This window comes from Microtus pennsylvanicus, chromosome 17 (assembly GCF_037038515.1).
Source record: "Microtus pennsylvanicus isolate mMicPen1 chromosome 17, mMicPen1.hap1, whole genome shotgun sequence".
NCBI lineage: Eukaryota > Metazoa > Chordata > Mammalia > Rodentia > Cricetidae > Microtus > Microtus pennsylvanicus.
The window spans coordinates 35,850,488-35,876,521 of record NC_134595.1 but is presented as its reverse complement, the minus strand read 5'-3'; the positions used below and the strand labels follow the sequence as shown (position 1 = coordinate 35,876,521).

Sequence of the window (26,034 nt, the reverse complement as noted above, 5' to 3'; positions counted from 1 at the left end):
CCCTCTCTTAACCAACACTTAAAACTTCTTTGGCAATGGGTGTAAAAGCACAAACTTTAGACTTCAGGCTTGTTTTAAAACGTGCCTTTCAGAAAACAAAGAGTTGAGAACGTGGATCAGGATCGGGGAGTGTGAACGGCACTGGGCGAGATGTTCCCAAACGGAGCTAGCAAGGGAAATATTTTCTTAAAAGCAGTCCTCCAAGAAGAATTCTTATCATAGATAAGGGTGCAGTCTAGTGGCAAAATTCATGAAATGCAGCCCCTTTTCTAAAAGAAGAATGGAGCACTTAGCAAGGAAGAAAGGGACTTGGAGAATGTGGAGAGCCCCTCCCTGAGGACTCCCCAGAGATGGTCACCTGACCGTTTCTTCTTGGTCTGTGGTGGGCAGTCTGGAGCCCACCTATTAGGTCAAACTTACTTTCAAAAGAAGTTAAGACTATCATATCCCTTCTTTCAAAGATTCGGTTTTCTTTCGTTTTCCTAAGGAAAGAATGGTCCCTAGTGCCAACGGAGCTGTGGGGTTTCAAGCAGCACCGTGAGGTCCTGGGTCAGGGTTTCTCCTGATCAGGTCCCAGGGTCCTGCCACTGTGTACCCCTGAGCTCTATTCTTTTGCACCATTAACCTTAAGACAAGGTTTCCTGCAGTGTGGCACCCGATCACTCCAGGAACAAACCCACAAAAGTACCCCCTCGATAACCCCAAGATTATCGCTAGTCTGCCTTCCTTCCACTTAGAAGAACATTTAAGGTGTCTATGGGAAGGACACCTGACACACCAGATGATGCTGACAGATCACAGCATTTCTTCCTATCTCAGTCACTGCTCCCAACAAAGCCGGGTGGGTACCCCTTCTTGACAGTGCATGTAACACACACGCACACGGGCGCATACACCACACACACAGAGAGATAAGCTTCCCTGGCCAGCTACATAGATGAAGGAAAATGTCCACTGAATGTAACTAAAATCAGTACTCCACCAAAGTCTTATCTTAATCCATTTTTCAGACTTTTGATGAGGGAGGGATCTATCCCCACCACTCCTCCCTCTTTTTAAATTCATCTCAACGCCCCTCACCGGCTAGTGTTCACTACCTATCCCCCAAACAACACACAAACCTTCAGTGGTCACTTAGACGCTTGTTTTCCTACAGGTTGGAAAGGACTTGTTGGGAGGGTACATATGGCTAATAAGAAAATGTGCGTCCTAACAGCCAGTGTCCAGGCTAGTTGTGGGTGAACCCAGCCACTCCATTGTATTCAGCCAGCTCACGAAGATTACTATTGCCTGTTCCTCCCTCCACCTTCTCCCTGCTCTCTGAAGCTCTAGTCTGTGCCCCAAGCCCTGTTCGTGCATTCCGTGGGGCGGAGGGCACTGTTCAGGGAGCGAAGGGGAGCCTCCGTGTGTCTAGAAGGCTTCTCCCCACCCCCACCCCGTGTGAGTTTTGCTGCAAAGCTCCTTGGCATCCTTGCATGGGTTGGGTGTTGGGGAGCTCAGATTGCAGCTACAACTGGCTGGCAGCCAGGGGCCGTCTATTTAAAAGCGCCTGCTCGACCAGAGCCCGCAGTCTCTTTGGAAACTTCTGCCGGGGGGTAAAAAGAGCTAGCAAAGAGCTGCAAAGCTGTTTGGGCTTTTTCCTTTTTTTTGTTCCTTTTCGTTATCCCCCCCTCCTCGGTCTGCACCCTTCTCCGGGCTTCACGCAGAACCTGCGGGTTCCGAAGAGGTGGTGGCAGAGTGGGAGACCAGAGGTGTTAGGGTCCAGGTTTGGTGAGGTTTGGGTTTTTGTTCGTTTTTTTTTCCCCTCTCTCTTGATTTCAACATTTTCCCCATCTTCTTGGCAGCCGCCGACGCCTCTTACCTGTTCTGCGGCAGCGGCGCAGCTGGCAGCGGAGGCTTGGTGAGGAGTGGGGGTGCGTTTTAGATTTTAAGCAACAAGAAAAAAAAAATAAGCCAAATCCATTTTTTCTTCATCACTCCCATTTCCACAGCCTCCAAGCTCATATTTTCTGTTGCTTTGGGGTGAGCAATTCTGTGCGCCCCCCCCGCCGCTCGCCCCTGTATTTCTGACCCGATCCCACCTAGGGGTTTCCTAGGTCTCCGCTCACTCTGCGTGCACCTGGCGCGCCTCTTTTTTTTCACCCCCAACCTGTTGCAAGTCTTTAATCCTTGCAATTGTGACTTGCGTGCAGGCACCTGAATCCTCCTTGCCTCGTATTTTGCAAGTGTTTGGGGGAGGGCACCTGCTCTACCTGCAAGAGATTTGAAAAAAATCTCCAGGCGCCCTCTTGGCCCCTTTCTCTACGCACTCTCGCTCTCCTGCCCCGCCCCGAGGTAAAGCGAGACTCGGAGAAAATGGTGCTCAGCGCGGTCCTCCTGCTGCTGGCCGCCTATGCCGGGCCGGCTCAAGGCCTGGGCTCTTTCGTGCACTGTGAGCCCTGCGACGAGAAAGCTCTGTCCATGTGTCCCCCCAGTCCTCTGGGCTGCGAGCTGGTCAAGGAGCCCGGCTGCGGCTGCTGCATGACTTGCGCCCTGGCGGAGGGGCAGTCGTGTGGCGTCTACACTGAGCGCTGTGCCCAAGATTTGCGCTGCCTCCCCCGGCAGGATGAGGAGAAGCCGCTGCACGCCCTGCTGCATGGCCGCGGGGTTTGCCTCAGCGAAAAGAGCTATAGCGAGCAAACCAAGATAGGTGAGCGATCCCGGGGTGCCAGTTGCAAGGCACACGGGTGGAGAGTGGGTGGGGGGATTTTGGACGGGTGGGGAGCCGGGACGGGTTGGGACCCGCGCGCTTTGCGCAGCAAGTGGTTTAAACCATGGGTAACTCCTGGGAATAGATGGGGTGGGTCTTTGCACCTCGGACTTAGAGCGCTGGCAGATTCTGCTATCCTAGGCGTCTGTCTAACCCAACCTCTTACAGTTTGCGCTCGATCTCAGCCTCCACCCCAGCCCGACCCTCCCCCACTCCTAACTCGTGGCAATCCTGACTCCGAGCTCCTATTGAATCTCAAAGTCCAAATCCCGTGCATCCACTCTGAAAAAGAACAGGTTAAATGACCAACCGTCTCCACCCCACCCCCATACTTTTCTCCCTAAACTTTAAAAAATCTTTTTGTTAAAAGGTCTTTTTTAATTGGGGCCTAAAGATGAATTACCCATCTTTGGAGCTAATTCTACCTTGATCCTTCCAAGCCCCATTCCCCATCCCATTGCATCTAGATTTATCTATCCGTCCATTCTTACTTGGTCAGGGGTGCACTCGTGAGCACACACACACACGCACACGCACACTACATCTGGGTAACTCGTACCTTTTGGGTAGAGGTGTTGAACCTCACCCACATGTACACTTGCTGTTTTTGAATTGATATGATTGATTATGATCAATGATAAAACACCTTAGACTGTAAACCGTGTCTCTTTTTTCCTCCCAGGAAGAGAATGACCGCTACAGAAGTGCTGGGGCGGGCTGTGGGGTGGAGGGTGAAAAGAGCTTGGTGTTCTGTGCTGAATATTCGTCCCTGAACCTAATGATTTTTCCCCCTTCTGAATTCAGATTTTACCTAAGATAATAAAGTGGAAATAGGTTTGAGAGGTAATGGGAGGTGTGGGGTGAAGACGTCCTCAAGATCCCAGTGGATGCTTGCCCTCTCCATCCCCCCTCCCTTTCTCCCCACTCCACTCCACCCTAGCATCCCACCCCTACCCCTATCCCCACCCCCACCCCCACCAATCACTTAACCCCGACTGAAAGTGAGTGTGGCTAAATGCATGAGGGGCCCTGGAAACGGAGAATGCAAAATTCAAGGGGCGGAGAGAGACAGAAAGACCGTGCACGGGGAGTCACCACTGCGTTTGCCCCGCCCCTTCTTGCCCCGCCTCCAAGTTCTGTGTGCCCCGGAGTCTATGGTTTAAATGATTGACAGAGCTGCTTGTTCAATCAGAACAGTTCTGCCTCAAGCTAGGTTTCTTTGGGGAGTTATCTGATCATACATATACACACATATGTACATATATACGTATATAAACATATATGTACATATATATTACTTGATCAGCGATGCACAAAATCTGGGCTCGGAGAGATGAACAGTTATTGACTTTCTCCTAGAGGAATTACAATTTAGCTAAATGTTTATTTGGTGCAGTTCCTTACAATGAAAACAAAGGCCTTCTCACGGCCCGCCGTCCTCCCTGATTCACAAGCACTCCAACGTGAGGAGTTTTGTAATCTTTTTAAAATTTTTTAAAATGCAAAGTAAGGACCTAAGGACTGTGCTCAGCATCTCTCCCTGGGAAGTGCAGGTTTTGGCTGTCCCGAGAAGTTGCATCATGAGAGGGAGGGGGAAATACAAACCGCGGAAGCCCTACAGACAGATTTTTCCGGGTTATCTTTTTTTATTACATTCCTGCCCGCCGAAACGGTAGGAATCCATTACCTGGCTTGGAGACAAGAGCTGTGGCTAGCAAGCCCATCACAGCCTAAGTGCGCAAGTTATGACTCCGCAGTAGCCCGGCCCCACTTTTATTTGCCTAACCACGTGACTGATAGGGAGTAGTTGGGCTAGATGTGTGCGCACGCGCGAGCGCAAATGCTAGCCCAGCAGAGAGGCAGCATCCAATTTCCCAAGCCAACGCAGTGCATGAGCCTGCGTGCCCGCGCGCTTAGAGAGAGAGAGAGAGAGAGAGAGAGAGAGAGAGAGAGAGAGAGAGAGAGAGAGAGAGAGAAAGAGAGAGAGAGAGAGAACGACGACGACGACGCTTCTCTCCGACCCCAGCCCGCCTCAGGCAGGTGCCTAGCGGGCTGCGGTTGCTCTCTGGCTGCTATCCACAGGGGCGAAGGTTGATGCTTTTTTCCCGGATGGGAACCAGCTCTCGGAAGATCATTCAACCCGAGAGCCATTAGCTGGATCCCTAAAACGCTAAAGATGACGTCATTCTTAAGGAGAGGAAAATGGGTAGTGAAAAGAGGAGGGTGTCCTCTGGGTCCTTTAGAAAAAATTCCTTCTCCCTAAGCTCCCTCCCCCACCATCGAAATCGGAGTAGTGTGAGCTTGGACCTACCTCTTCTCCCTCGGTGAAAGCTATATTATACATATAATGTATTTTTATTTGGTATGCAACCAAAAGTACATATTATATATTCATATATTATTTGCATTATGTAACACCCCCAGTACAGTGTGTTTCTAGAATGAGAAGTGAGGAGCGGAGGAGAATGAGGTGGCAGGCAGCCAAAGCTTCTGGAGAGGGAGGCGTGCACAGGCAGGAGGAGACTAGCGGTTTGCTGGGTGCGTTGCTTGGCAACTGAAGAGGGCGTGGCCTAGAGATCGCCCGCTGCTAAGAGCACGCCTGGCCAGAGAGCTAGAGAAGCAGAGGGCAGTGTGCGTGAGGCTGAAGGGACTAGGGAGAAAGGAGTTTCTAGGGCCAAGGGAAATAAATAAAAGTGAGTTTCAGGGGGTCAAGGAAGGTCCAGGCTTTTCTGAGAGCAGCGTCTGGAACCGGTCTCTGGATTTGGTGGTAGAAGCCCAGCACACTGGAGGGTCTGGACAGTGTCTCCTGGGCTAGAGACTTGAAATCTGAGATGCAGGGAGCAGAGGGTTGTGAATATCAATCCTGTCATTGAGAAATAAGGCAAAGAGAAACCTAAAACGTGCTTCTGGAAAAGAAAGCGGAGGGGACATCACGCAAATGAAAATGAAGTCAGCTTTTGCTACTTCAACCTGGCTTCGGCGCCAACCCTGGTCCGGAATGCCACGCTGAAGTCAATCCAGAGCAAGGATCTTTGGCCAGATCCATGTCTGGGTTGACCAAGATCAGGGAAAATTGAGGGAGCCAGATTCCCGTCCCACAGCACCCCTCCCTTTGAAGCAAGTCTGTGAGAGCCGGCTACGCTGAGGCCAACCAGAACGGAGGGAGAGCTGGGAACCGTGCTGAACTTGACGTTGCTTGCCTTTGCCCCATCTTTCTGCTATGTCAGCAGGGCCTGGAGCAGCCAACACAGCTGGCCCAGGGAAGCTCCTTTTCTTTCCAAGTCCCTTTTTTTTCCCCTTCAATATCCTCCTCTCCCCTGCCCTCTCTCCTTTCCCCAAACTTTGAGGCATCCCCTGTGAGCAGGGAGCTGTAGTTCTCAGCCTTTAAGCAAGCAGATAGACCTGCAGCTGCACCCTCCAGCCAGAGGTCACTGGAGAGTTGGAGCAGAGTCCATGGAAGCAAGAATCCCTTGGACTCCGTCCTGGTCTCTTAATTCAGGGAGGAGGAGAAAGATGAGAGGGGGGATTTACCAAAGAATTTTCACTTTGTACTTGAACAGTCGGCGCCGATAACCTTAAAATAGTTAATGGGGAGAAAAGGTAAAATTTAAAGAAGGCATTATGACCCTCCAGAGCCACCATACTCAGAAGCTGGAAGGGCTATATACAACCAAGTATGAACAAGGGACACCCCCTCCAGAGGGGGGTGGTTACCATGAGTCACAAACAGGCAAGTGGAAGGGGTTTTATTCAGCTGTGGTTTGCACTTTTACCAGTTAGGCAAAAGCAGCAATTCTCAAGGGCTGTCCTTAAATTCCAAGCCAGGCAGGCTGTTCAAGGCAGTAAGACTGGCCACATGTCTGCAAAAGGAAAGCAGCCGCTAACCAAAGAAGCCGGCAGAGATGTCTGCTTCCCTCCCCAGCCATGATTTCTATGCTTTCCTGCCCAGCCACGTATCCTAACTGTCTCTTAGCATCTCTCCAGGGATTATCTGGATATTGGCTAAAGAACATTAACACTGAAAGAAGCCCGCAGCTACCATCTTGGCTAAGGCCCTCACTTTATAAATAAGGACTCTGGGACCCGAAACAGGAAGCCCCTTGCCCAAGACAAGATCTCTGGTGGTCAGGACTTGAACTCAGCTCCTCCCTGGGAGTTGTGGCACTCTTGCTAATTCTGGCTTGTTTGGTCATCACTAGGGCTCTTGCCTAGACCTGGTCTAACCTGCAGCCCAGACCTTAGGCCAGCATTGGCGAATACTACCCTCCAGTGGTAGGTGTTCTGAAAGTGAAAGGAGACCCCTCCACTTGGGGGCGCTCTATTTTGTGGGCTGGAGAAGCAGTGGAGTGACCCAAAAGTAGGGTCTCTAATACCTTCTTGCTCTCAGGGTTTCTTCTGCCCCCCTTTCAGGCCACGTTTGGTCAGAGGAAGTGAGCAAGTCGGGCTTTGAAGGAATGGCACAGCCTCCAGGTCTGTGGGCCAAACCTCATTTCCTGAATGCAAGGAGCTCTTCTGAGGTGGCGGGCAGGTCCTTACCGCCCTGTGGCTGCCTGAGCTGCCTGTCTCTCTGGAGAACACAGGACCTCAGTGGTCTACTGCCCATGGTAACCTGGGTTGTGATAAACAGGCCCGTGGTAACCATAGCCCAGGTCTTTCTGGAATTGGCAAGCAGGATCCGAGGTAGGACGCCAGCGAGGTAGCGGGGGGGGGGGGGGGGGGCTGACAGAAGTTACTATAGGATTTCTACATCAGAAAGAGGATCATCCACCAAAGATGCTGATAAAACCCGCATCCAGATATGTCCAGGCATCTCAGCAGGCCAGCCTTTGCTGACAGGTTAGAGATGGGGGTTGAGGTTAATCTGAGGCTACGCCAAGATGCATCCCCACCCATCCCCACCTGTCCAGAGGCTGAGGAAGCCTTTCCCTTTGGGGTTGCTGGGGAGGCAGGCAAATGACACTAGCCTATCTTCCCAGTAGGACCCACCCGCTGAGCCTTTAGGCTCCACCAAATAGTCCTTACACTTAGTCCTCAGCCTAGACTGTCAGATAGACAGCCTTTCCTTGTCAAATCCTAGGCCCTGGGGGAATGTCACTCGGAACAGAGCCTTATAGGATCTCTTTCCGTTTGTGAATTTATGTAGGCTCCAGTCACTTGAACTCTGAACTGTAGCATTAAGGCTGTGGCAGCTCTCTATTCCCCACTAGAAGTGTGTTGCCTTCAGGAGTCTTTAGAATAGCACATCCAACTGGAATCTAATACAAGCCACATACGTAATGTCTAATTTTCCAGTGGCCACAATTTTTATTATTTTTAATTTTTTTGAGTGTGGAATTTATGGAGTGAAGGGTAAAGGGGAGGAGAGAGAGAAAGAGAGGGCGGAAGGGAGGGAGGGAGGGGGAAAAAAGCCTAGCATCCAAAAATTTTTTTAAATATTTATTTATTATGTATACAATATTCTGTCTGTGTGTATGCCTGCAGGCCAGAAGAGGGCATTACAGATGGTTGTGAGCCACCATGTGGTTGCTGGGAATTGAACTCAGGACCTTTGGAAGAGCAGGCAATGCTCTTAACCTCTGAGCCATCTCTCCAGCCCCCAGCATCCAAAATTTTTAAAGGTTAAAATGAAACAGAGGAAATTAATATTTCAGCAGAGCATACCCAAATATTATCATCTTAACATGTACCCAAATAATGATAAGGAAATCATCAATATCTTTTTATATACTATCATTAAAATCCATGCCATCTTTTTATATTTAGAATATAAAACCTCAATTTAGACACTGTTTCAGAATAATATAATATATATTATACACCTATATGTAGATATATATAGACAGATGTATTTATTTGGGTCATAAGGTTTATGGTATGTCATTCCAAATATACTTAAGACATTTCCAGTGAGCAAACTGTTTCAGAATTTAAGGTTAAGCTGTTTGAAATTAAATGAACCCCGCTGGCCCTCCTCCCCCTTAGGATACAGTTGTCTACATTTGTTTTCCTCTTGGAAGTTCAGTTCCTTATTCTGATTGTTAAAATCCCTGGACACAGCCTGTATTACTGACCACAGTGGAAAAGAAAATGGTGTCTTCGGGGATCTTCCAGAAAGAGCTTGGGGCCAGGCAGCTGCCGCTGTGGGCCAGGTCTCTGTCCAGAATCCCTCCTCCCCTTCTCTGTATGCAAATGCGCTCACACGGTGCAACTGAGCTAATTAGTCTCCATCTGCAGCTGGGAAGCAGTCAGACTTGGGGAGACCAAAACACGTCTAACATGTTGGGGGACAATGTGCCTCCGGTTTCTGGCTCTCCCACAAGCCTCGCGTTGCCGCAGAGAGCAGGAGGCTGCCTATTGGCTGAGAAACAAGACGAGGCAAGAGGGGGGAGGGAGGGCAGAGCGTGTAGCCTATTTTTGTCACTATCCAGGCACTCACTGCTCAGTGTCCTGGGCCAGTGCTATCTAGTAGAACTCACCGCGATGATGAAAGTGTTCTGTATCCGCACGGTCCAGCACAGTAGCAGCCGGCGGGCGGCGTGGGGCACTGGAAATGTGAAGAGAACACCCGAGGCCCTCTGGGTATTTGTTCCTTTAAATAGCCACTCTGGCTCCCGGATTGCACAGTCTCAGTCAAACAGAAGCCTCAGCCACACTGCCCGGCTCCTTTCTTCCCTGCAGCAAGGTAATCGTGCTCTGAGGCAGGGGCATGACTGCCATGGCCTCCCACAGCAGTCGTTAAACTACAGATTGTCCCATTTCTATTACAGAAGTGCCTCTAGCCTCCAAATCTTTTTGCCTTGGGGGCAGATTCATTCACTCATTTGTTGACTACTATCCAAGGAAAGAGAGGCTAAAGGACAAAGTTGTGCTCCCTTAAGACGCCAGGTTTTAGGGCCCACACAGGGAGCAAGCGTGAGAGTCCCAGGAAGCCCAGAACGTGTCTCCATATATTGGTGAAGTGTCAGATGCCTGCAAGAAAGCATTGGCTGCTGGGGTGTGGTCTTAGAAAAGTTGGGTGTGTACATGACAATGCTCTGTGAAATTCTGCCCTTCCTGAGGTACCTCTGCAACCTTAAAACCAGCCCTGCTCCCAGAGAGATACTGTGTTAGATGGAATGTGGTGAACAGCAGAGAGTCTGGGTGCGTGCATGCGTGCGTGCGTGCGTGCGTGCAAGCGTGTGTGTATGTATTACCACAGGGAGAGGCTGATGTACCCACCACCCCCCACCCCTCCCCGAGGTACCACAGTGATAGGAAGGGGAGGCTGAACAGATGAACTCAGTGTGACAGGGCACGTTACAAAGCTGGCCATAAGTAGACTCAGAACAGACCTCAGGGTAAACACTGGGATAGCATAAAAACTGACCCGCACAAACCCTTTCTTAATTGTTGGAACAGGTCGTGAAATTAAAAGTTCTGCTGCGGTGACTTCTGGGAAGGGAACCCTGAGCACCCCACCCTTCTCATCCTCTGCAGAAACCTTTCCCAGTGGCCTCAAGAGGGAGGGGGGGAGCTGGGCTGTGTTTCTCTTCTCTGGATCACCTTCCAGTCACAGATTGAGAAACTGTGGGACATACAAACGAGTCTTGCCCACGCTGTCCTCCACTCCGGCACAGTTCTCCCTTGTCTATCCCCCGACCTTTTCAGTGCATGCTGAAGACACACAAAGAGGGAGAAGGGATTGATGAGCCTCAAACAAGCAGGAAGGAGAGACACCCGAGGGCTAAATTTTCAAATTGCGTAGTCCATGCAAATACGCAGTCCATTGCAATTGCGCACAAGTGGGAGGGGTTCTCGGTCTCCTGCGCCACCTACTGGCCACTTGGAGGTATAACCCTGCTTGTTTCTGAAAGCCATGGTAGTTTCCTGGAAACTTTCTCTTGTACCCCACCTAAATCCCTTCAGCAACCTCAGTCTATTTTCTCTTTGTGAAGCGACCCATGGACTCTCTTTCTTTTTTTTAATTTAAAATCCAAACCTTCCCAAAATAAAATCCTCTTTATGATTCGGCCACAAGGCAGCTGAGCCAGGTGCTGGCATTCCCGTTCAACTTCAACGCCTGCTTGCCAGTCCTTTAATCTTTCTGACTCTGCCCTGGTCTGCCTCTAAGTTCCCACTGTCTCTTTGGAGTCTGCAGGTGACCACAAGACACTGATTAACATCTTTGCTACTTGCTTCTCCCACTGCCTAAGTAATAGGTTTCTAGCTTTCGTGGGGTGAAGTGGCACCAAAAAGTGGGAGACACATCCAAATTTTAAGCCTGCTCTTCAAAAGCAAGAAGCCTGAAAATTGGAGGAGTGTAAGCACCCCCAGGAGCCCAGACTTAATGAGGCCCAGAGTTTGCAAAAGTCCTTTAAGCCCTTAAAGAAAGATCTCCCCTTCTACTTTTCCATCTGCTCGGAGACTGCAGACTGGACACACCTCCTCCTGTCCCCAAGTTCCACAAGAAAATTGGCTTCATCCCAAAATATCCTCTTTTAATCTCTAGAATACTAAACTCCACCTTCGGCAGTCCGCCTGGAATTAGCCATCCCAACAGGTTCTTATACAGTAGGGTCAGACACTGAGGAAGGGGGACGGGCTGAGAAGGGGAGGGTCTGAAATCCCCATGCTGAACTTGATTGGGGAGAACCTGCCTGGCACTGTCATGTACTCCCGACCCTTCATCTTCCTTTCCAGTAGCTGTTTCTCTTCCTCTCCGAAACCAATGAAATCCTCTAGATCAATGAGAAAATAAAAATTCTAGCAGCTTCCTCCTAGCAAGAATGGATGCCCGGTTCATTAAGCTTGCCAAGCCCAAGAGGAACCTAGGCTTGGGAGTTTGGGGTCACCTGCTCTCTGACCATCTCCAGATGCCTCCCCTCGCTCACACCAGAGTTCCCTTTGGGTTGGGGGTTGGAGACATCCAACAGTGTCTTCTCCAAAACCCAAAACTCCTCTTTCCTTATGAGTTTCCCCTCATCCCAACTTCCTTGAATTCTTTCCCCCTTCTCTTTCATATCCAAGACACTTAGCTGTCGCCATTTCCAGGTATCTGAGGGAGGGTTATGGGTTTTCCTTTGCCCTATTTTATTATTTTTGGGGCTATCCCAAAGGCGTTTTTCCTTTCTGAGTATCTAAATAGCAAAGGTGATGGAATCTGAGCCCCCATCCCTTTCTGATCCTACATCTGGTCTTGGGGGTCACCCTAAGCACACCACCTGGGGACTGCGATCTAAAGGCTTCCCACTCGTAACCTATTGAGGTTGCAAGGTCAGGGAGCTCAGAGGGAAATGGTGGGCCCCAACGAGGAAAGAACTTACTGGAAATATGTACTGAGATGGCCCAGGCAGGCAGCATTCACAGAATAACAAACACGTAAACAAAGCCCTACTTCTTTTTTCTAAAGGTCATAAGTCAGCTAAGTATAGACTCTGTCACCAAGTTGCTCCTATATATAACTGGTGTGGTCCCAGCCAGCTGTCAGCCCCTCTCAGTGAGCTGAGTAATGCCCAGCCTCCCGGGCCCAGTGCATGGCATGGAGCCAGCTGGGAGCTAGTGTGGAGGGAGGAGGCCTCTGGGTTCCATCTACTTTGTACCTCTCCAGGGCCCATATTTCTGCCTCTCCAGTCTCCCAGTCCTCAGCATGGTCTCCACCCTCTACTGCTCCCATCCCTAGATACCCAAGTCCAAACATCCTGGCTTCTAGACTCTGCTCTCTGGCCTCAGAAGCTGATTCTTTCACTCCATCTCCCTACAGAGAGAGACTCTCGAGAGCATGAGGAACCCACCACCTCCGAGATGGCTGAAGAGACCTACTCCCCCAAGGTCTTCCGGCCCAAACACACTCGCATATCCGAGCTGAAGGCCGAGGCTGTGAAGAAGGACCGCAGGAAGAAGCTGACCCAGTCCAAGTTTGTGGGAGGCGCAGAGAACACTGCCCACTCCAGAGTCGTCCCTGCGCCTGAGATGAGACAGGAATCTGAACAAGTGAGTCTTAGGGATTCTCCCCTCCCTGCCCTGGCCACCACCACAAGGTGGTCGCGCCTGCACCTTACTTGAACATATATGGCCTCAGAGGGTGCTCAGGCTAGACCAATCAAAGGACCTAATGCAGTCATGGTGGTTCAACTGAGAGTTTGGGAAGATGCTTTTGAGAACTTGAGTTTATTTATCCAGACTGCGGGTTGATCCGAGTCAGTGGAAACAGAAATAGCTCTTCAAAGAAAGTACCTAGTATAAGAGTGAACACACACGAGGTGATGACCCCTAGAGCTATGGCCGGTCCCAGATAGAAGCTGAACACTATCCTAGCGTGTCTGGAGAGTACAGCCTGTGTCTTCATTGCTTGGAAGGGTAGAAAAGTTGAAGGTGAGTGACCTGCAAGATAAACGGGAAAGAAAAGCCCTGTGCCAGCCTACATACAGGCTTACTGTACAACCAAGGCACCAGCAGGTGAGGAAGAAGAAATAGCTTTACTAGCTGCTGATGGAGGCGATAGCTCTTCTCCCGGAGTCCCTTTGGATGCCCCCCCCCCGTGGTGCATAGGCCTGCACACCTGAGTGGTTTCCACTCGAGTCACGCCAGCCCTCTCATCCCTCCTGTCTTCACAGGGCCCCTGCCGCAGACACATGGAAGCGTCCCTGCAGGAGCTCAAAGCCAGTCCACGCATGGTGCCCCGTGCTGTGTACCTGCCCAACTGTGACCGCAAAGGATTCTACAAGAGAAAGCAGGTACGTGCCCCTGTACCAGGCTCCCAGACCTCACCTCGGGCGTTTCTGATTGGCGGGTCTGGAGTGAACTCCAAGCCCTTGCCATTTCTAACTGGATGACCTTGACAAACCTAGAGGGGACCCCTACTCTAAGTAAAGTTATGAGGTAGATCTCCTTGGGGCATATCTTGGCCCTGTCACTTCTAGCTGTGACCCCTTGCCCTGGTTATTTAAAGCCCCTGTGCAGACTAGCAGTGCCCACCACCCTGAGGGGGAGGAAGAAGAGGTACATCCCGACAAAATTCTTAGAAGAATTCCTGTCACGTGACCCTTCTTAAACTGCGTCTGGTACGCAATAGAGCCACAGAGCAATGTTTCCTGTTTGGATGGCTAGGGTCCTCTCTTGATGACCCCTGGAGAGTGTGAGGTTGGTGGTCCCCAAGTGGATGACAAACGGGAGATGGCAGGGCCAACTCCAGGGCAGGGTGCGCGGACTAACAATTTCTCGGAGTTCTCCCACGCGGTGGAGACACCAAAACCTCAAGAGTTGGCTAAGCGTGTACCCCTTTCGATTCTCAACTGTAGGAACACAGTTAGAAAAGAAGGGGGCTTCAGGGTACAGTAGCTCACTGCCGGCTGCCTCTCTCCCCAGTGCAAGCCTTCCCGTGGCCGCAAACGTGGCATCTGCTGGTGCGTGGACAAGTACGGGATGAAGCTGCCGGGCATGGAGTACGTGGATGGGGACTTCCAGTGCCACTCCTTCGACAGCAGTAACGTTGAGTGACGAGTCCCCTCCCGTCCTCCCCCTCTCCTACCCCCCAGCCCCAGCTCCAGCCAGCGCCTCCCTCCACCCCAGGACGCCACTCATTTCATCTCATTTAGGGGAAATATATACGCATATATATTTGAGGAAACTGAGGACCTCGGAATCTCTAGCAAGGGCTAAGGAGACACTCCCCACACCAACTCCGAAAATGTATTTCTTTTTGAAGCAAGTTGATGGACAGAGAAGGGAAGACGAGAAAAAAAGCAGGAGGGATCGAGAGTTGGAAAGAAAGCATTGGTGTAGAAAAGAGCAAGTGACAGATAGGGTTACAGAGAGAAAAAGAGGAACAATGAGACAGAAAAGGCACTGCAATCAGGCTGGATCTGCCCTTCACTTCCAGCCCTAGACAGAAGTCAGAGAGAGGCAGGGACACTCAAAAGTGTGGCATTCAGTGACACCCAGGTTTGATTGGTATGGGGGAGAAAAGGAACCACAAAATGTATCAGTGCCTCTCTCTCGGGTCTATAGCTTCCTCCAGCCAGCTATGGGGATGGATAGACCCTGTCCCTCCTCTTCTCTTACCAGTGCAAGGTGGTTTCACCCCCAAATTCATAAACACTGAAATGCGTTCCATCAATCTGACAACAAAGGAAATTGAGTGATTGCCAATAGGTCTTTCCCCAAGCGGATGAGTGAACTCAATATGTGTGCAAATTTTACTCTTGATGGAGATTTTTTTTTAGAAGTCAGTACCTGTCCCTGACACTGGAAAGACTTGATTTCCCAGGGTGACAGCAAGCATCCAGAGACTTGTGGCTTCAGCCCTTGATTTCACTAAACTCAAAGCTGGCCCAGCAGCCTCTGTGGAGGAGGATGATAGGCGGAGAAAACAAAGGGGCTTGTGCTTCCCTGCAAGGCTCCATGTAGACATATATAGGCATATAAGTCTATTTTCTTTATGTTTTTCCCCCTCTTCTTTTCTTTCAAAGTTTTGCATTACCTCTTCAAAGTAGTTTCTTTAGGGCACTGGAGATCTTCCTTCCTCATTCTGGGAAAATCGATGTTCAACTAACACAAGCCAGAACTGTAGCTTTGCCTGCTTCTGGGTCCCCGTGAGCTACAAATTTGGCTCTTTTATGGGACACGGTGTCAGATCTTCTCATGATTCCCAACCAGTGTTTAAATGGATCCACCAAGCCAGAGAGCTGCCGGCACCCAATGGTGCATCAAATACACATCCCAAGTCATCCCATCTCAACCACCCTCAGGAAGTAACTGACAGGCACCATGATACATAAAACCACCAGATCCCCTTTCCCACACTGGGGCCTGCCCAGGCCTTTCCTTCTACCTGCTCAGAAATCCTGCCTGTATTTTGAAGGCCTCCCTCAGATGCCAGGCTGACAGATCAGAAAGAAACTGACCTGAGAGGTGGCCAAGGATGAGGCAATGGGGTTGGGGCATCCACAGAGAGAGCTAGAAGATGGAGCAGAGACTAGGGGAACAGGAAAGCGATGGAAAGAGGGAAATACCAATAGACTTTCTCTTGGCTTCTCCCGGCTAATAAACCTTGCGGAATTTGAAATGAAAATGGGGGGAGAGGGGTTGGGTTCTGAGGCAGAAGAGAACTCAGTTGAATCACAGAGCCCAGACGGTGGGGAGTTGAGGCAGGCTCTAGACTTGAGAAGCACGGATGGAGATGAGGATCAATAGCCTGACTGAGACTCGAGGGGCAAAAGGATGTGCCTCTGACACCACAACTTCAGGTCAACTTCAGCCCACAGCAAGGGACTGAGACTGAAGAATCTTTAAAGTGCTCCATCGACTCTGCCCGGGCAACACATCCTCTCTGAGGTGGAGGATGGAATAAAGCCATCGGGCATAGATCTTCATTCATGGCTGTTGTCATTGGCCCGCCAGATTGTGATCCAAGAAAGATTTCATTGTCCGCTGACTTCTTAGGGTTGTCCTCGAAGACTGAAGACAGACCGGCAGGAGAGGGGAATAGGACATTGGTACAGGAGGCCCCTGCGGACACAGCTCTTTGCTCTTTCGTGATAGCATGGCACAGCAGAGGCCCCCTCGAGTGCTGAACTTGGAGAACAAAAAGGGGGCAGCGAAGAAACAAAACGACGTCGTCTCCTGGGAAACAGATGGCCATGGAGCTTGGGGTTGTCTCCTAGCGCCTGGACAGGACGGTTGGCTGGGAATGGAAGAGGTAGTTGATCTTCATAAGACAAAGGGCCTGATGGGGATGGCAATACAAGGACTTATCAGACCTGCAGGGCCAGTGCACCCATCTCCCCGCACAATGTCCCCAGCCCCCATTTCACGCTTGAGTACGTCCTAGGCCAGTATCCTACCCCTTCTCCATGATGCTCTTCTTTCTGCCTTTATTCTCCGGATCTTGAGCAGTCATATGACTGGGATTTGCAAAGCAAATACTGGGGAACCCCTCCCCCTAAGAAAAGACTGAGCCAGGAACTGCCTACTCACCTTCCCCTCCCTGAGAGGGGGGGTATTCCTTTCACCCCACTACTTGCTGGACCTTGTATGAGCCTCTGCCTCTTCCGTGGGCTCTTCGCTGTGAGAAACGGATGGAGGACGTTGTACAGACACTTTGGCCTTCCCCAGTTCAGCCTTGGGAGTCTTGGACGTCTCTCTACTGCTTATAGGGAGAGCCATGTGTACACAATTAATCTCTCCCCAGTGGAAGCTTGCCTTTAACAGGCAGATGGAATTAAACCTTCCAAATGGGAGGACTGGCTGAACCCAGGAGAGAAAGAAATGGGGCCACGGAGAGAGGAGTGTTGACCTTCTCCACGCCACAGGGAGAGAAGGCAGGCCTGCAATAATCCCACCATGCCCTGAGCAAGAAGCTTCTTGGCTCCAGGCTAGCCCTTGGCTCCACTAGGAGCCTCTAATTTGGGTTGTCCACAGTCACAGGTCTAAGTGTTGCCGTCCCCACCCCGCTCTCCCTTGGAAGGCTTCTTCCCCTCTCTTTTGACAAATGCCTCACTCAAGCAGTAAGAAAGATAGCTCTCTTCCCCCCACTCCTGCCAGGTTAGGTGAAAGAGGCCTAGCCAAATGGACTCTCCACCCCAGACAGTCTTGCCCATCCAGAACAAAGCAGGGAACCTGGGGAAGAGAAGACGCTATGTTTCTCTGACGGCCAGGCCTAGACAGACAAGGCCTGGGAACATCTACCCCCACAGGAGGCGAGGAGACCTCCTGTGGTCACTCCTCTCTCTTCTCCCTCCAAGATCCTCTTCCTACCACCATCTATCATCTCCATGGTAACACCCTCACCACCAAGCTCCTTAGAAGATCAGGTTGCTATGGCAACCTCCCAACCCCCTGCCCCTCCCAGGCAGGGTAGCAGTCCTTCCGCTCACTTAGACCCCTAGAGGGCTTTGGTGGCTACCACAGCTTGAGAGTGGTGAGACAAGGAGAAGAGACCCTCTAGCCTTCCGGCTTTCAAGAGAAAGATGGCAGAAGAGAGCAAGGTTTTTCGCACCGGGAGCCTGGGGGGTTGAACTGTCATTGTTTTCAAACCACTAAAGTGCAAGGATTCTTGCATCGTTCCTTCTCTGCCTCCTTCTCCCTTTTAGGTTTTTGTCTCTTTCAACATACTTTCTTGGTTTTCTAATGGAGTATAGGCGTCAGCCACTTCCCAGACTCTGGCCTTCTCTTTTAAGTCTTTCTGAATGGGGGAAAGAAGGGTGGAGGGTCGGAGGGGGAGGGGTCCCTAGCCGCCCTGCATCCATCCACCCCACTTCTCTGGTCCCTAGGCACCAGTCTGGGCCCCATCTCCAGCACCATCACCGTCACACAGTAGTAGCCTGTCGCCGGATAGCACAGTTCAGACAAGACTCCTTCAGATTCCGAGACGTCTACCGGTTGTTTTGGGGTTTTTTTTTTTTGGTTTGTTTGTTTTCATTTTTTTTTTTACAACAGCAATAACCACAGCACATATAGGTCTTTGTAGTATTCTGTTCAGACACCATAGCTCTGATCTCTCTTCCTTTTTGTTTTCAACTTTAAAAAAAAATGCTTATACTTTTTACTGGTGAAACGGATGAAAAAATAATAATAATAAAGCAACAAACCAGTTTGTGACAAGCAGAACGTGGAGAGAAATCCCCCCGTGTGGGAGGGCTCAGCTCCTGTCTAGCGTATTGTACTTAAGGAAATAAAAAGAGGAAAAATCGCAAGATCTCACATTTTATTGCGAAGTGAAAATCGCTGTATTCTATTTATTCAACTTATAATTTATGTTACTCCTTGATCTTTGTCTTTTGTCTTGACAAAGCATTTATTTAATAAAGTTATGCATTCAGTTAGCTTCGTCGCCTTCCTCCTGGGGCAGAGGGCTCTGTGAGAACCCAGGCTGCCAACAGGAGAGGGGGGACAAAGGATCCGGACCTGTGTGTCCTCCAGAGGGTCCCTAAGTGGCGGAAAGCCAGTCCTCGTAGATAGCGCCCATTCTAAGTTGCCATCTCCATGAACTCTGTACCCCAGTACCACGGGTGAGACCCCACAGAGCTGCTGAGAGGCTCCAGAACACGCGGAACCATGAGCACACGTGTTCTACGGTTGTCGCTATAATTTAATCTCCATCACTGTCAGCAAATGCGGTGTTCTACCCCACCCTTAGACAAATCACCATTCTCTTCTCCTTGGAGAAGATGCCAAGGAAGACGTTTCCAGAATGTTCCTCAGTCGCTTATTCCAGTCCCTTACGAGTTCTCAAGGCACAGAAACCTCTGGCCCAGGTGAACTGTACTTTCAGCTCCTCCCAGGCATCCCTACTTGTTTATGCCCAGGGGAAATGTAAACTAGGAATTGACCGCTCAGGTTTAACAGCGGCTTCCCTGTGGCTTTTCCTTTCTAGAGTCTTTCAGCCTTTGAGTTTTTTACCGGGTTCTCCATGGCCCGTGGTCATTCTCGAAGATATTAGCACAGTTCACGGTCCCTTAAGTGGGCCGTTAACCGTATACTGCAGGAACCACACCGCTAGGGAGATGAAGGTGACGGGTTGCCCATCCTGTGCCAGCTCAACGCTGAGGCTCTCAGGAGCGCTAGCGGCCAGCTCTTGCAGTCACGAGGTAAGTGGGGCCTTGTTTCTCACTGCAAGCTGGTTTTTTGGAGGCCATCAACAGTCTCCCTGGGGCTCTCAGCCATCCGCATCACGGAGCCAGAGACCCAAACACTGCGTTTGAGGTAAAAATAAACTATGCACGGCACAGGCAGTGCCTCAGGAAGGTGCCGGGAGCTTTAAAGGGGCCGTGGGCAGAGGACACGGCGCGTGACTTGCCTGTGCTGACACCTGGGACAGTCTTCAAGCTTCTCCATCAGAAACTGCTCACCGATGCCCATTGCCCATGCGATGTCTGAAGGAAGCAGGAACCGGTATTTTCCACCCAGCTGTTCCTCCTTGGGGCTCGTCTCCCTGAGGACTGACTCTAACCCACTCCACCTGTGCCCCCAGGGCCTTATCCGACCCTTGTAACCCTCATCTTCTACCTCCCCGCTCACAGCCTGTGGACTTTTAGCAATCTGCCTCTTGGCTATTCTACACAACTCATGATCAGGAGACACAATCGCATGGCATATTCAGACCATGTAACTTACCCGCACACTTACAGTCTTAACGCGAGCCTGGGCCACAAGTTTGGCAGCAGGTTCAAGACCGACCACGTGGCTCTGCTGTTCTATTCATCTCCTCCTTCTGCCTCCATCCACTCTGAGTCTTGGAATGTCCTTGTCTCCAACGATGTCATCACATCCACCCAGATGTCCACGCCCAACCCCCAGGTATTAATCCCAACTCCTCACTTAGCTCCTCAGGCGGGGATCCCAGCAATCAGCCGCTCCCTGGTAACTCTGAACTCAGCCGCTCTCGCTATCTTTCCTAGTCCTGGTTTGGGTCCTGTTCACGTCTGCCTGCCTGCTGGACCCCACCTACCCCTCCTCTGTCTCACTCTCCTGGGTGACCTTCCCAGGCACGGTGCACTTTCTAAACACATATTGCCCGTCCTTGGCATCCTTATCTCCCAGATTCCGGCGCAAAATTCACATCCTCCAGCAAGATACCCACACCCCTCCTGTTAGGATCCCCCACAGCCTTCTTCTTCAGCCGCCCCTCTGCCTGCACCCTGCCAATGCCACACAGGTCCTCAGCCATGTGCAGGCCTCCGGGTTAAAGTACAGTTTAGGGTTGAAGACCTCCCATGTGGTGTTCCCTCTTTCTGAACCCCATTCCTTAGAAACACACACGCATGCATACACACACGGGGGGGGGGGGGCTCTCTATTCTGCCAGCTGTTCTTTGCTATAGACATTATCCCAGTATTTAAAGATGAGGTTTGAAAAAGTGTGGGAAGTTATAAATATGGACGACGTCATACCATTCATAATCAGGGCAAAACAAATTCTTCCCCATAGCAGTCCATGTTCCTGACTAGCACATTGCAGGTAGCTAATGCCGAAGATCCATTTAGCAAATGCAGCAGCTATAGCAGGGTGTCCGCACGTCCAGAGGACAGAGAAAAGGGCCAGTCTCGTGGTCATATACCTGGACATCACCCAGAGCACCAAGCTTTGGTGCACTGCTTTCCTATTACCGTCTTAAAGTTCCTAGCAATGTTGGAACGAGAGGTCTCATATATTCATTTGTCCCAGGCCCTGCAAATTAAGCCATCAGCCTTCCAGTAGAAATCGCACACAGTTTCTCATGCCCCGCCACAGCTCCTACCTCAGAAAGTCTGTGGGAGGGCTCAGGACTACATCCTATGAGACAGCACCTCCATTTGACTTACTCTGGGTTCCTGGATAGCCTTTTAATAAGTTTAAAGCGCCAAGCGCTCTTAGCTGCAGTTCCCCATATTGACACACGGAGGCAGTATTAGCTCAGCGTTTACCAAGGACCAGACTTAAACTTGAAATGATTAAGCCTAGTTCTAGCAAGAGATCAGGGAACACACATTCAATAGACACACTCAAACAGCCCCCTTTCTACAGGGAACTAGCACCCGGGTAGAGCAGGCTGTGGATGGGGAACATCAAGAGCCTTTCAAAAAATGTTCTGGAAAAAACCTAGGCAAGGTGACTGAGGGCCTGTAAGCAGAAGAGTGACCCGGAGAATCTCCCAGAAGCCCTCCCATCTGGTACCGCGCTTGGCAGCAGTCTCCCCAGGATATGGTCGTGTTCCTTGAAGTTTAAAGCGCCCCCACTAGGGCCAGGTTAAAATGCATCCACATGGGGATGCATAACCCAAGGTTGAGAAGCAACTTTGATGCTGAGCAAAAAGGGCCTCAGGAGAATAACGCAAGTAGCCATGGTTTTTGTACGTGAACTCATGAGGGAAGCAGGACACCCTCTGTTCCACCCTGAAGTAGCCCTTTCTCCTGGCAGGGGTCTGCTCCAGGAACCTAGTTTTCTGGCACCTGCCAAAAGTCCCAGGCGTCCCTTGACCCCTCCAGATGTGCTATGTAAGTCAGGTGGAAGACTAGGCGAAGCCATTAACAAGGCCCCTCCGTGCCCAGAGGGGTCAGATGCAGACTGGAAGTCCGGCTCGGCCTTGCACTGGGAAGGAAGATGGCCTGCCTTCCACCATGGCCCTCTGTCAAAGGGTTAAGGAGAGTCCCTGTACTTGCCTGGGGCTTCCGGTGCAAACAGAACCGCGTGAGAGCGAGCTGAGAGCTGACACAGGACATTCGTTGCTTTAAAACCTTTCCCAGAGCTGTGCTTGCTCTCCGACTCCGTTTTCAGTCTCTTGGCCCAGGTTCTTTCGTTTTTCAAGACAGGATTTCTCTGTGTAGCCCTGGCAGTCCTGGAACTCGCTCTGTAGCCCAGGCTGGCTTCTAACTCAGAGGTTTGCCTGAGGCGTGTGTCCCACCACCTTCCAGCCTCTGTCCGAGCTCTTTACCCATCTAGATCTCTTTGTGGTGACTTGCTGATCTGGAGGCTGTCATTCGGCCCCTCCAGGAGCTACTTCTGAAAACTCCGAGGTGACCTTTCTGACCGAGCCCAGCAACAACAGGGTCATCAGCATTTTCCTTGGGGTCCCAAGTGAAGTTCCTCGTCCTGGGTTGAAAACTATTTCTGTAGGAAGAGAATCCCAGTTCCAATGTTTCCCATTCCCCATCTCCCATCGCAAGGTCATCTGCAATGTTTTTATATTGGCATTGCTTTCTTTGGGTATTTGTAGGCTGTGTAGCCGAGACTATAACTGACTCTCCATCTTCCTGCCTGAGCATCCCCAATACTAGGATTGCAGACCATGTATCCAGTGTCTAGTGTCTTCTGGGTGCTGAAAAGAGGAAGACTGATGTAGTGTATGCAGTGAATATGTTTCATTACCACTGGTTAATGAAGAAGCTGCTTTGGCCTACAGCAGGGCAGAATATGGCCAGGCTGAAAGATATATAGAGTAAGCAGAGTCAGAGAGGAGAGATGCCATGTAGCTGCCAAAGGAGACCAATACCAGAACTTTACCCTGTAAACCACAGCCTTGTGGCGATACACAGATCAATAGAAATAGGATAATTTAAGAAGTAAGAGTAAGTTAATAAGAAGCCTGAGCTAATCGGCCCAGCAGTGTTGTAATTAATATAGTGTCTGTGTGATTGTTAGGGTCTGGGTGGCCGGGGGGGAAAAAGAGCAGTCTCTGTTTAAAAAATGGTGCCCAACATCTGGGGCATGGATTCATAAAAGACTTTAAAAAGAAAAAAAAAAGCTTAAGAAAAAAATATACTTTTAGGCAAGCAAAAAAAGGGGGGGGGGAGTCAATTGGAGCTTCTTAGTAGCCACATTTTTTTTTTTTCAGATAGGCTCTGTTTGATGGTGGTGAGCAGAGGTGCGGCTCCTTTAAAAGAAAGATTCTTGGGGGCTGGAGAGATGGCTCAGAGGTTAAGAGCACTGACTTCTTCCAAAGGTCTTGAGTTCAATTCCTAGCAACCATATGGTGGCTCACAACCATCTGTAATGGGGTCTGGTGCCCTCTTCTGGCCTGCAAACATACATGGAAGGAATGCTGTATACATAATAAATAAATAAATAAATAAATAAATATTTTTAAAAAAAAAGAAAGAAAGATTCTTGACTCAGCATTAGCAGCAAGAACTGCAGGCTTCTTCAAGAGATGACTTCCTGCCGTATGCTGGCCGTACTAACTCTGGCTCTTGTAGGAGGTCCTGCACTTAAATGGGGTTTGTGAGCAGCATGCTACTAATTGCTTAATAGTGACACAGACCCGCTGCGTCCCTGGAGCTGGGGCCATGTGCATGGCTCACAGAGGCAATGAACATGCCCCCATGATGTTGGATGCGGCACAGCCAACAAACAGGGCCACGGAGTTGATCCTAGCCACACTGCTTAGAATTTCAAGAAGTACTCCTGGTCAGAAAATGATTACAGATACACAATAAAACAGATTCAGACCAAAGGGGGGGGGGAGTACAGTCATAGATTAAAGGAGTAATAAATATTAAAAAGTAAAAGAGTAAAAAAAAGCCACATAAAATAGAGTCTGGATTATGTATACTATTGTATTTTCTTTGAATTTCTTGACTGTGAATGAGCTAAGTACAGAAAGACATTTTATTGTATGGGCTGCTAAGCTACACCAACATATATATTTTTAAAGCATCTTGACTTCAAAATTTGAGTCTAAGGACATGTTACTTTGGAAAAGAGGTTCTGTTTTTGTTTCCACAGAGAATGGGAACCTGAGATTCCTTCCAGGCTAATGTGGTTTGATGGAACAAGACCCCTCCAAAAGGTTTTTGTGAACCCTAAAGATAGTTTGCCCAACAAACAGAAGGAAGCAATTTGGAGAAAACAATGCCCAAATTCCCAAAATGGTTGTTTATAAATGTTTGCTTTCCTTTAAAGGGGGATATGATATAGAGATGAATACATTAGTATGGACTTTGGTTTACTGGTACAAATTTAAGGTTGATTTTGTTACACTGTGCATATGTATTTCTGCTTTTAAGGTATCATGTTTGTGCTGCTCATTTTAAAATGTAATATATAGTTAAAAATACAGATTAATAGTCATCTACAATAGTCAAACTTGAAGTCAAATTAGTTAAGTTTTCTAGATATATAGATGTATTTCAACTAGATATTTTTCAAACCTTTCAAAGATCTACAGCATATGGCATTTAAAATGTTTTAAGAATTTTTCTCAACAGTGAGACATGTCTGCTTCTGGCAGCACCAATTCCGAGAGGATGATAGGGACTAAAAAAACTCATATGGAATTTGCCTTCAGTGTGACACGGCTGGCCATTTGGGCAAAAAATGGCTCTTGCCTGAACTGCTTGATGGTATTCTGTATACACTGGACATGCAGGACCCACAGAAAAATGACTGCTGAACTTGTCTAAAGGTGAGACAGTCCTTCGGAATTCCTGCTTCATGAAAGTCTGCCATTCTACAGGACACAGAAAACAGTAGCTGACAAACTGCCAATATTGGCAAAACAGTCTTTCAAATTCCTGCTTCATGGGAAAGTGTGCCCACTACTACAGGCCTGTAGGTTGAAGATGGATGCCCCAACATTACAGAAGAACTTTGGGACACTGTCCAGGCAGCAAGATGTCTCTGTTGATTTTAGAGTTTTGGAAGTTGCTTACAATGCACTTCCTGTTTGTATGCTTCTGGGGTCTCTGCTGGAGTTAAAGGCAGATAGTTATGGTTTTGCTTGGTTATGATAAAAGATAATTATAGTTATTGTTTTGCTTGGTTATGATAAAAGATAAATTAGGCTCACAAAGAAATATTGTAACTATAATTCTTGCTTGATGTCTTATTATATGTAATTTTACTGTTAGAATTTTCCTTTTAATTTAGACAGAAAAGGGGAGATGATGTGAGATTTCCCTCTATATGCTATGAGTATGTTTTTCTACCATCAATTAATAAAGAAGCTGCTTTGGCCGATGGCAGAGCAGAATAAAGTCAGGTGGCAAATCCTAACAGAGATCGAGAGAGAGAGAATAGGCAGAGTCAGAGAGATGCCATGTAGCTGCCACAGGAGAAAGATGCCTAGAACTTTACCCAGTAAGTCACAGCCTTGTGGCAATACACAGATGAATAGAAATGGATTAAGATATAAGAGCTAGCTAGAAATATACTTGAGCCATTGCCCAAAGAATGTTGCAATTAATAGTTTCTTTTTCTTATTTTTATTGAGCTCTACATTTTTCTCTGCTCCCCTCCCTGCCCACCACCTTCAACCCTCTTCCAAGTTCCCCATGCTCCCAATTAACCCAGGAGATCATGGTTTTTTTTCTACTTCCATGTAGATTAGATCTATTTAAGTCTCCCTTAGTGTCTGCATTGTTGTCTAGGTTCTCTGGGATTGTGATTTGTAGGCTGGTTTTCTTTGCTTTATGTTTAAAAACCACCTATGAGCGAGTAAATATGATAATTGTCTTTCTGAGTCTGGGTTATCTCATTCAAAATGATGTTTTCTATCTCCATCCATTTGCCTGCAAATTTCAAGATGTCATTATTTTTTTCTGCTATGTAGTACTCCGTTGTGTAAATATACCACATTTTCCTCATCCATTCTTTGGTCACAATCAATAGTTTCTATGTGATTATTTGGGTCTGGGCAGCCGGAAAATGAATGAGCAGTCTCCACTTACAGAAGATACTACGCTCTCCCCCACCACCCATCTTCCTCTAAACAATTGGCTAGAGCGGTCACAGGGGTGGGAAGCCTTCCCTGGTGGGAAACAGCAAAATCCTGGGTCCCATCACAGACCTGAATCTGGGTACAGAAGCATTTTTCCTGTCCCTGGATTTGGTGG

General features: G+C 49.2%; 1 protein-coding gene across 1 annotated transcript; it reads left to right on the top strand.

Annotated features, from left to right (window-relative positions):
• The first annotated feature begins 1,566 nt into the window (after nucleotides 1-1,566).
• On the top strand, nucleotides 1,567-18,549 carry Igfbp5 (insulin like growth factor binding protein 5). Its single transcript, XM_075952034.1, has 4 exons — nucleotides 1,567-2,689; nucleotides 12,489-12,718; nucleotides 13,342-13,461; nucleotides 14,093-18,549. The coding sequence occupies exons 1-4, from the start codon at nucleotides 2,356-2,358 to the stop codon at nucleotides 14,222-14,224; spliced, it is 816 nt and encodes a 271-aa protein (XP_075808149.1). The 5' UTR covers nucleotides 1,567-2,355; the 3' UTR covers nucleotides 14,225-18,549.
• The last annotated feature ends 7,485 nt before the right edge of the window (nucleotides 18,550-26,034 follow it).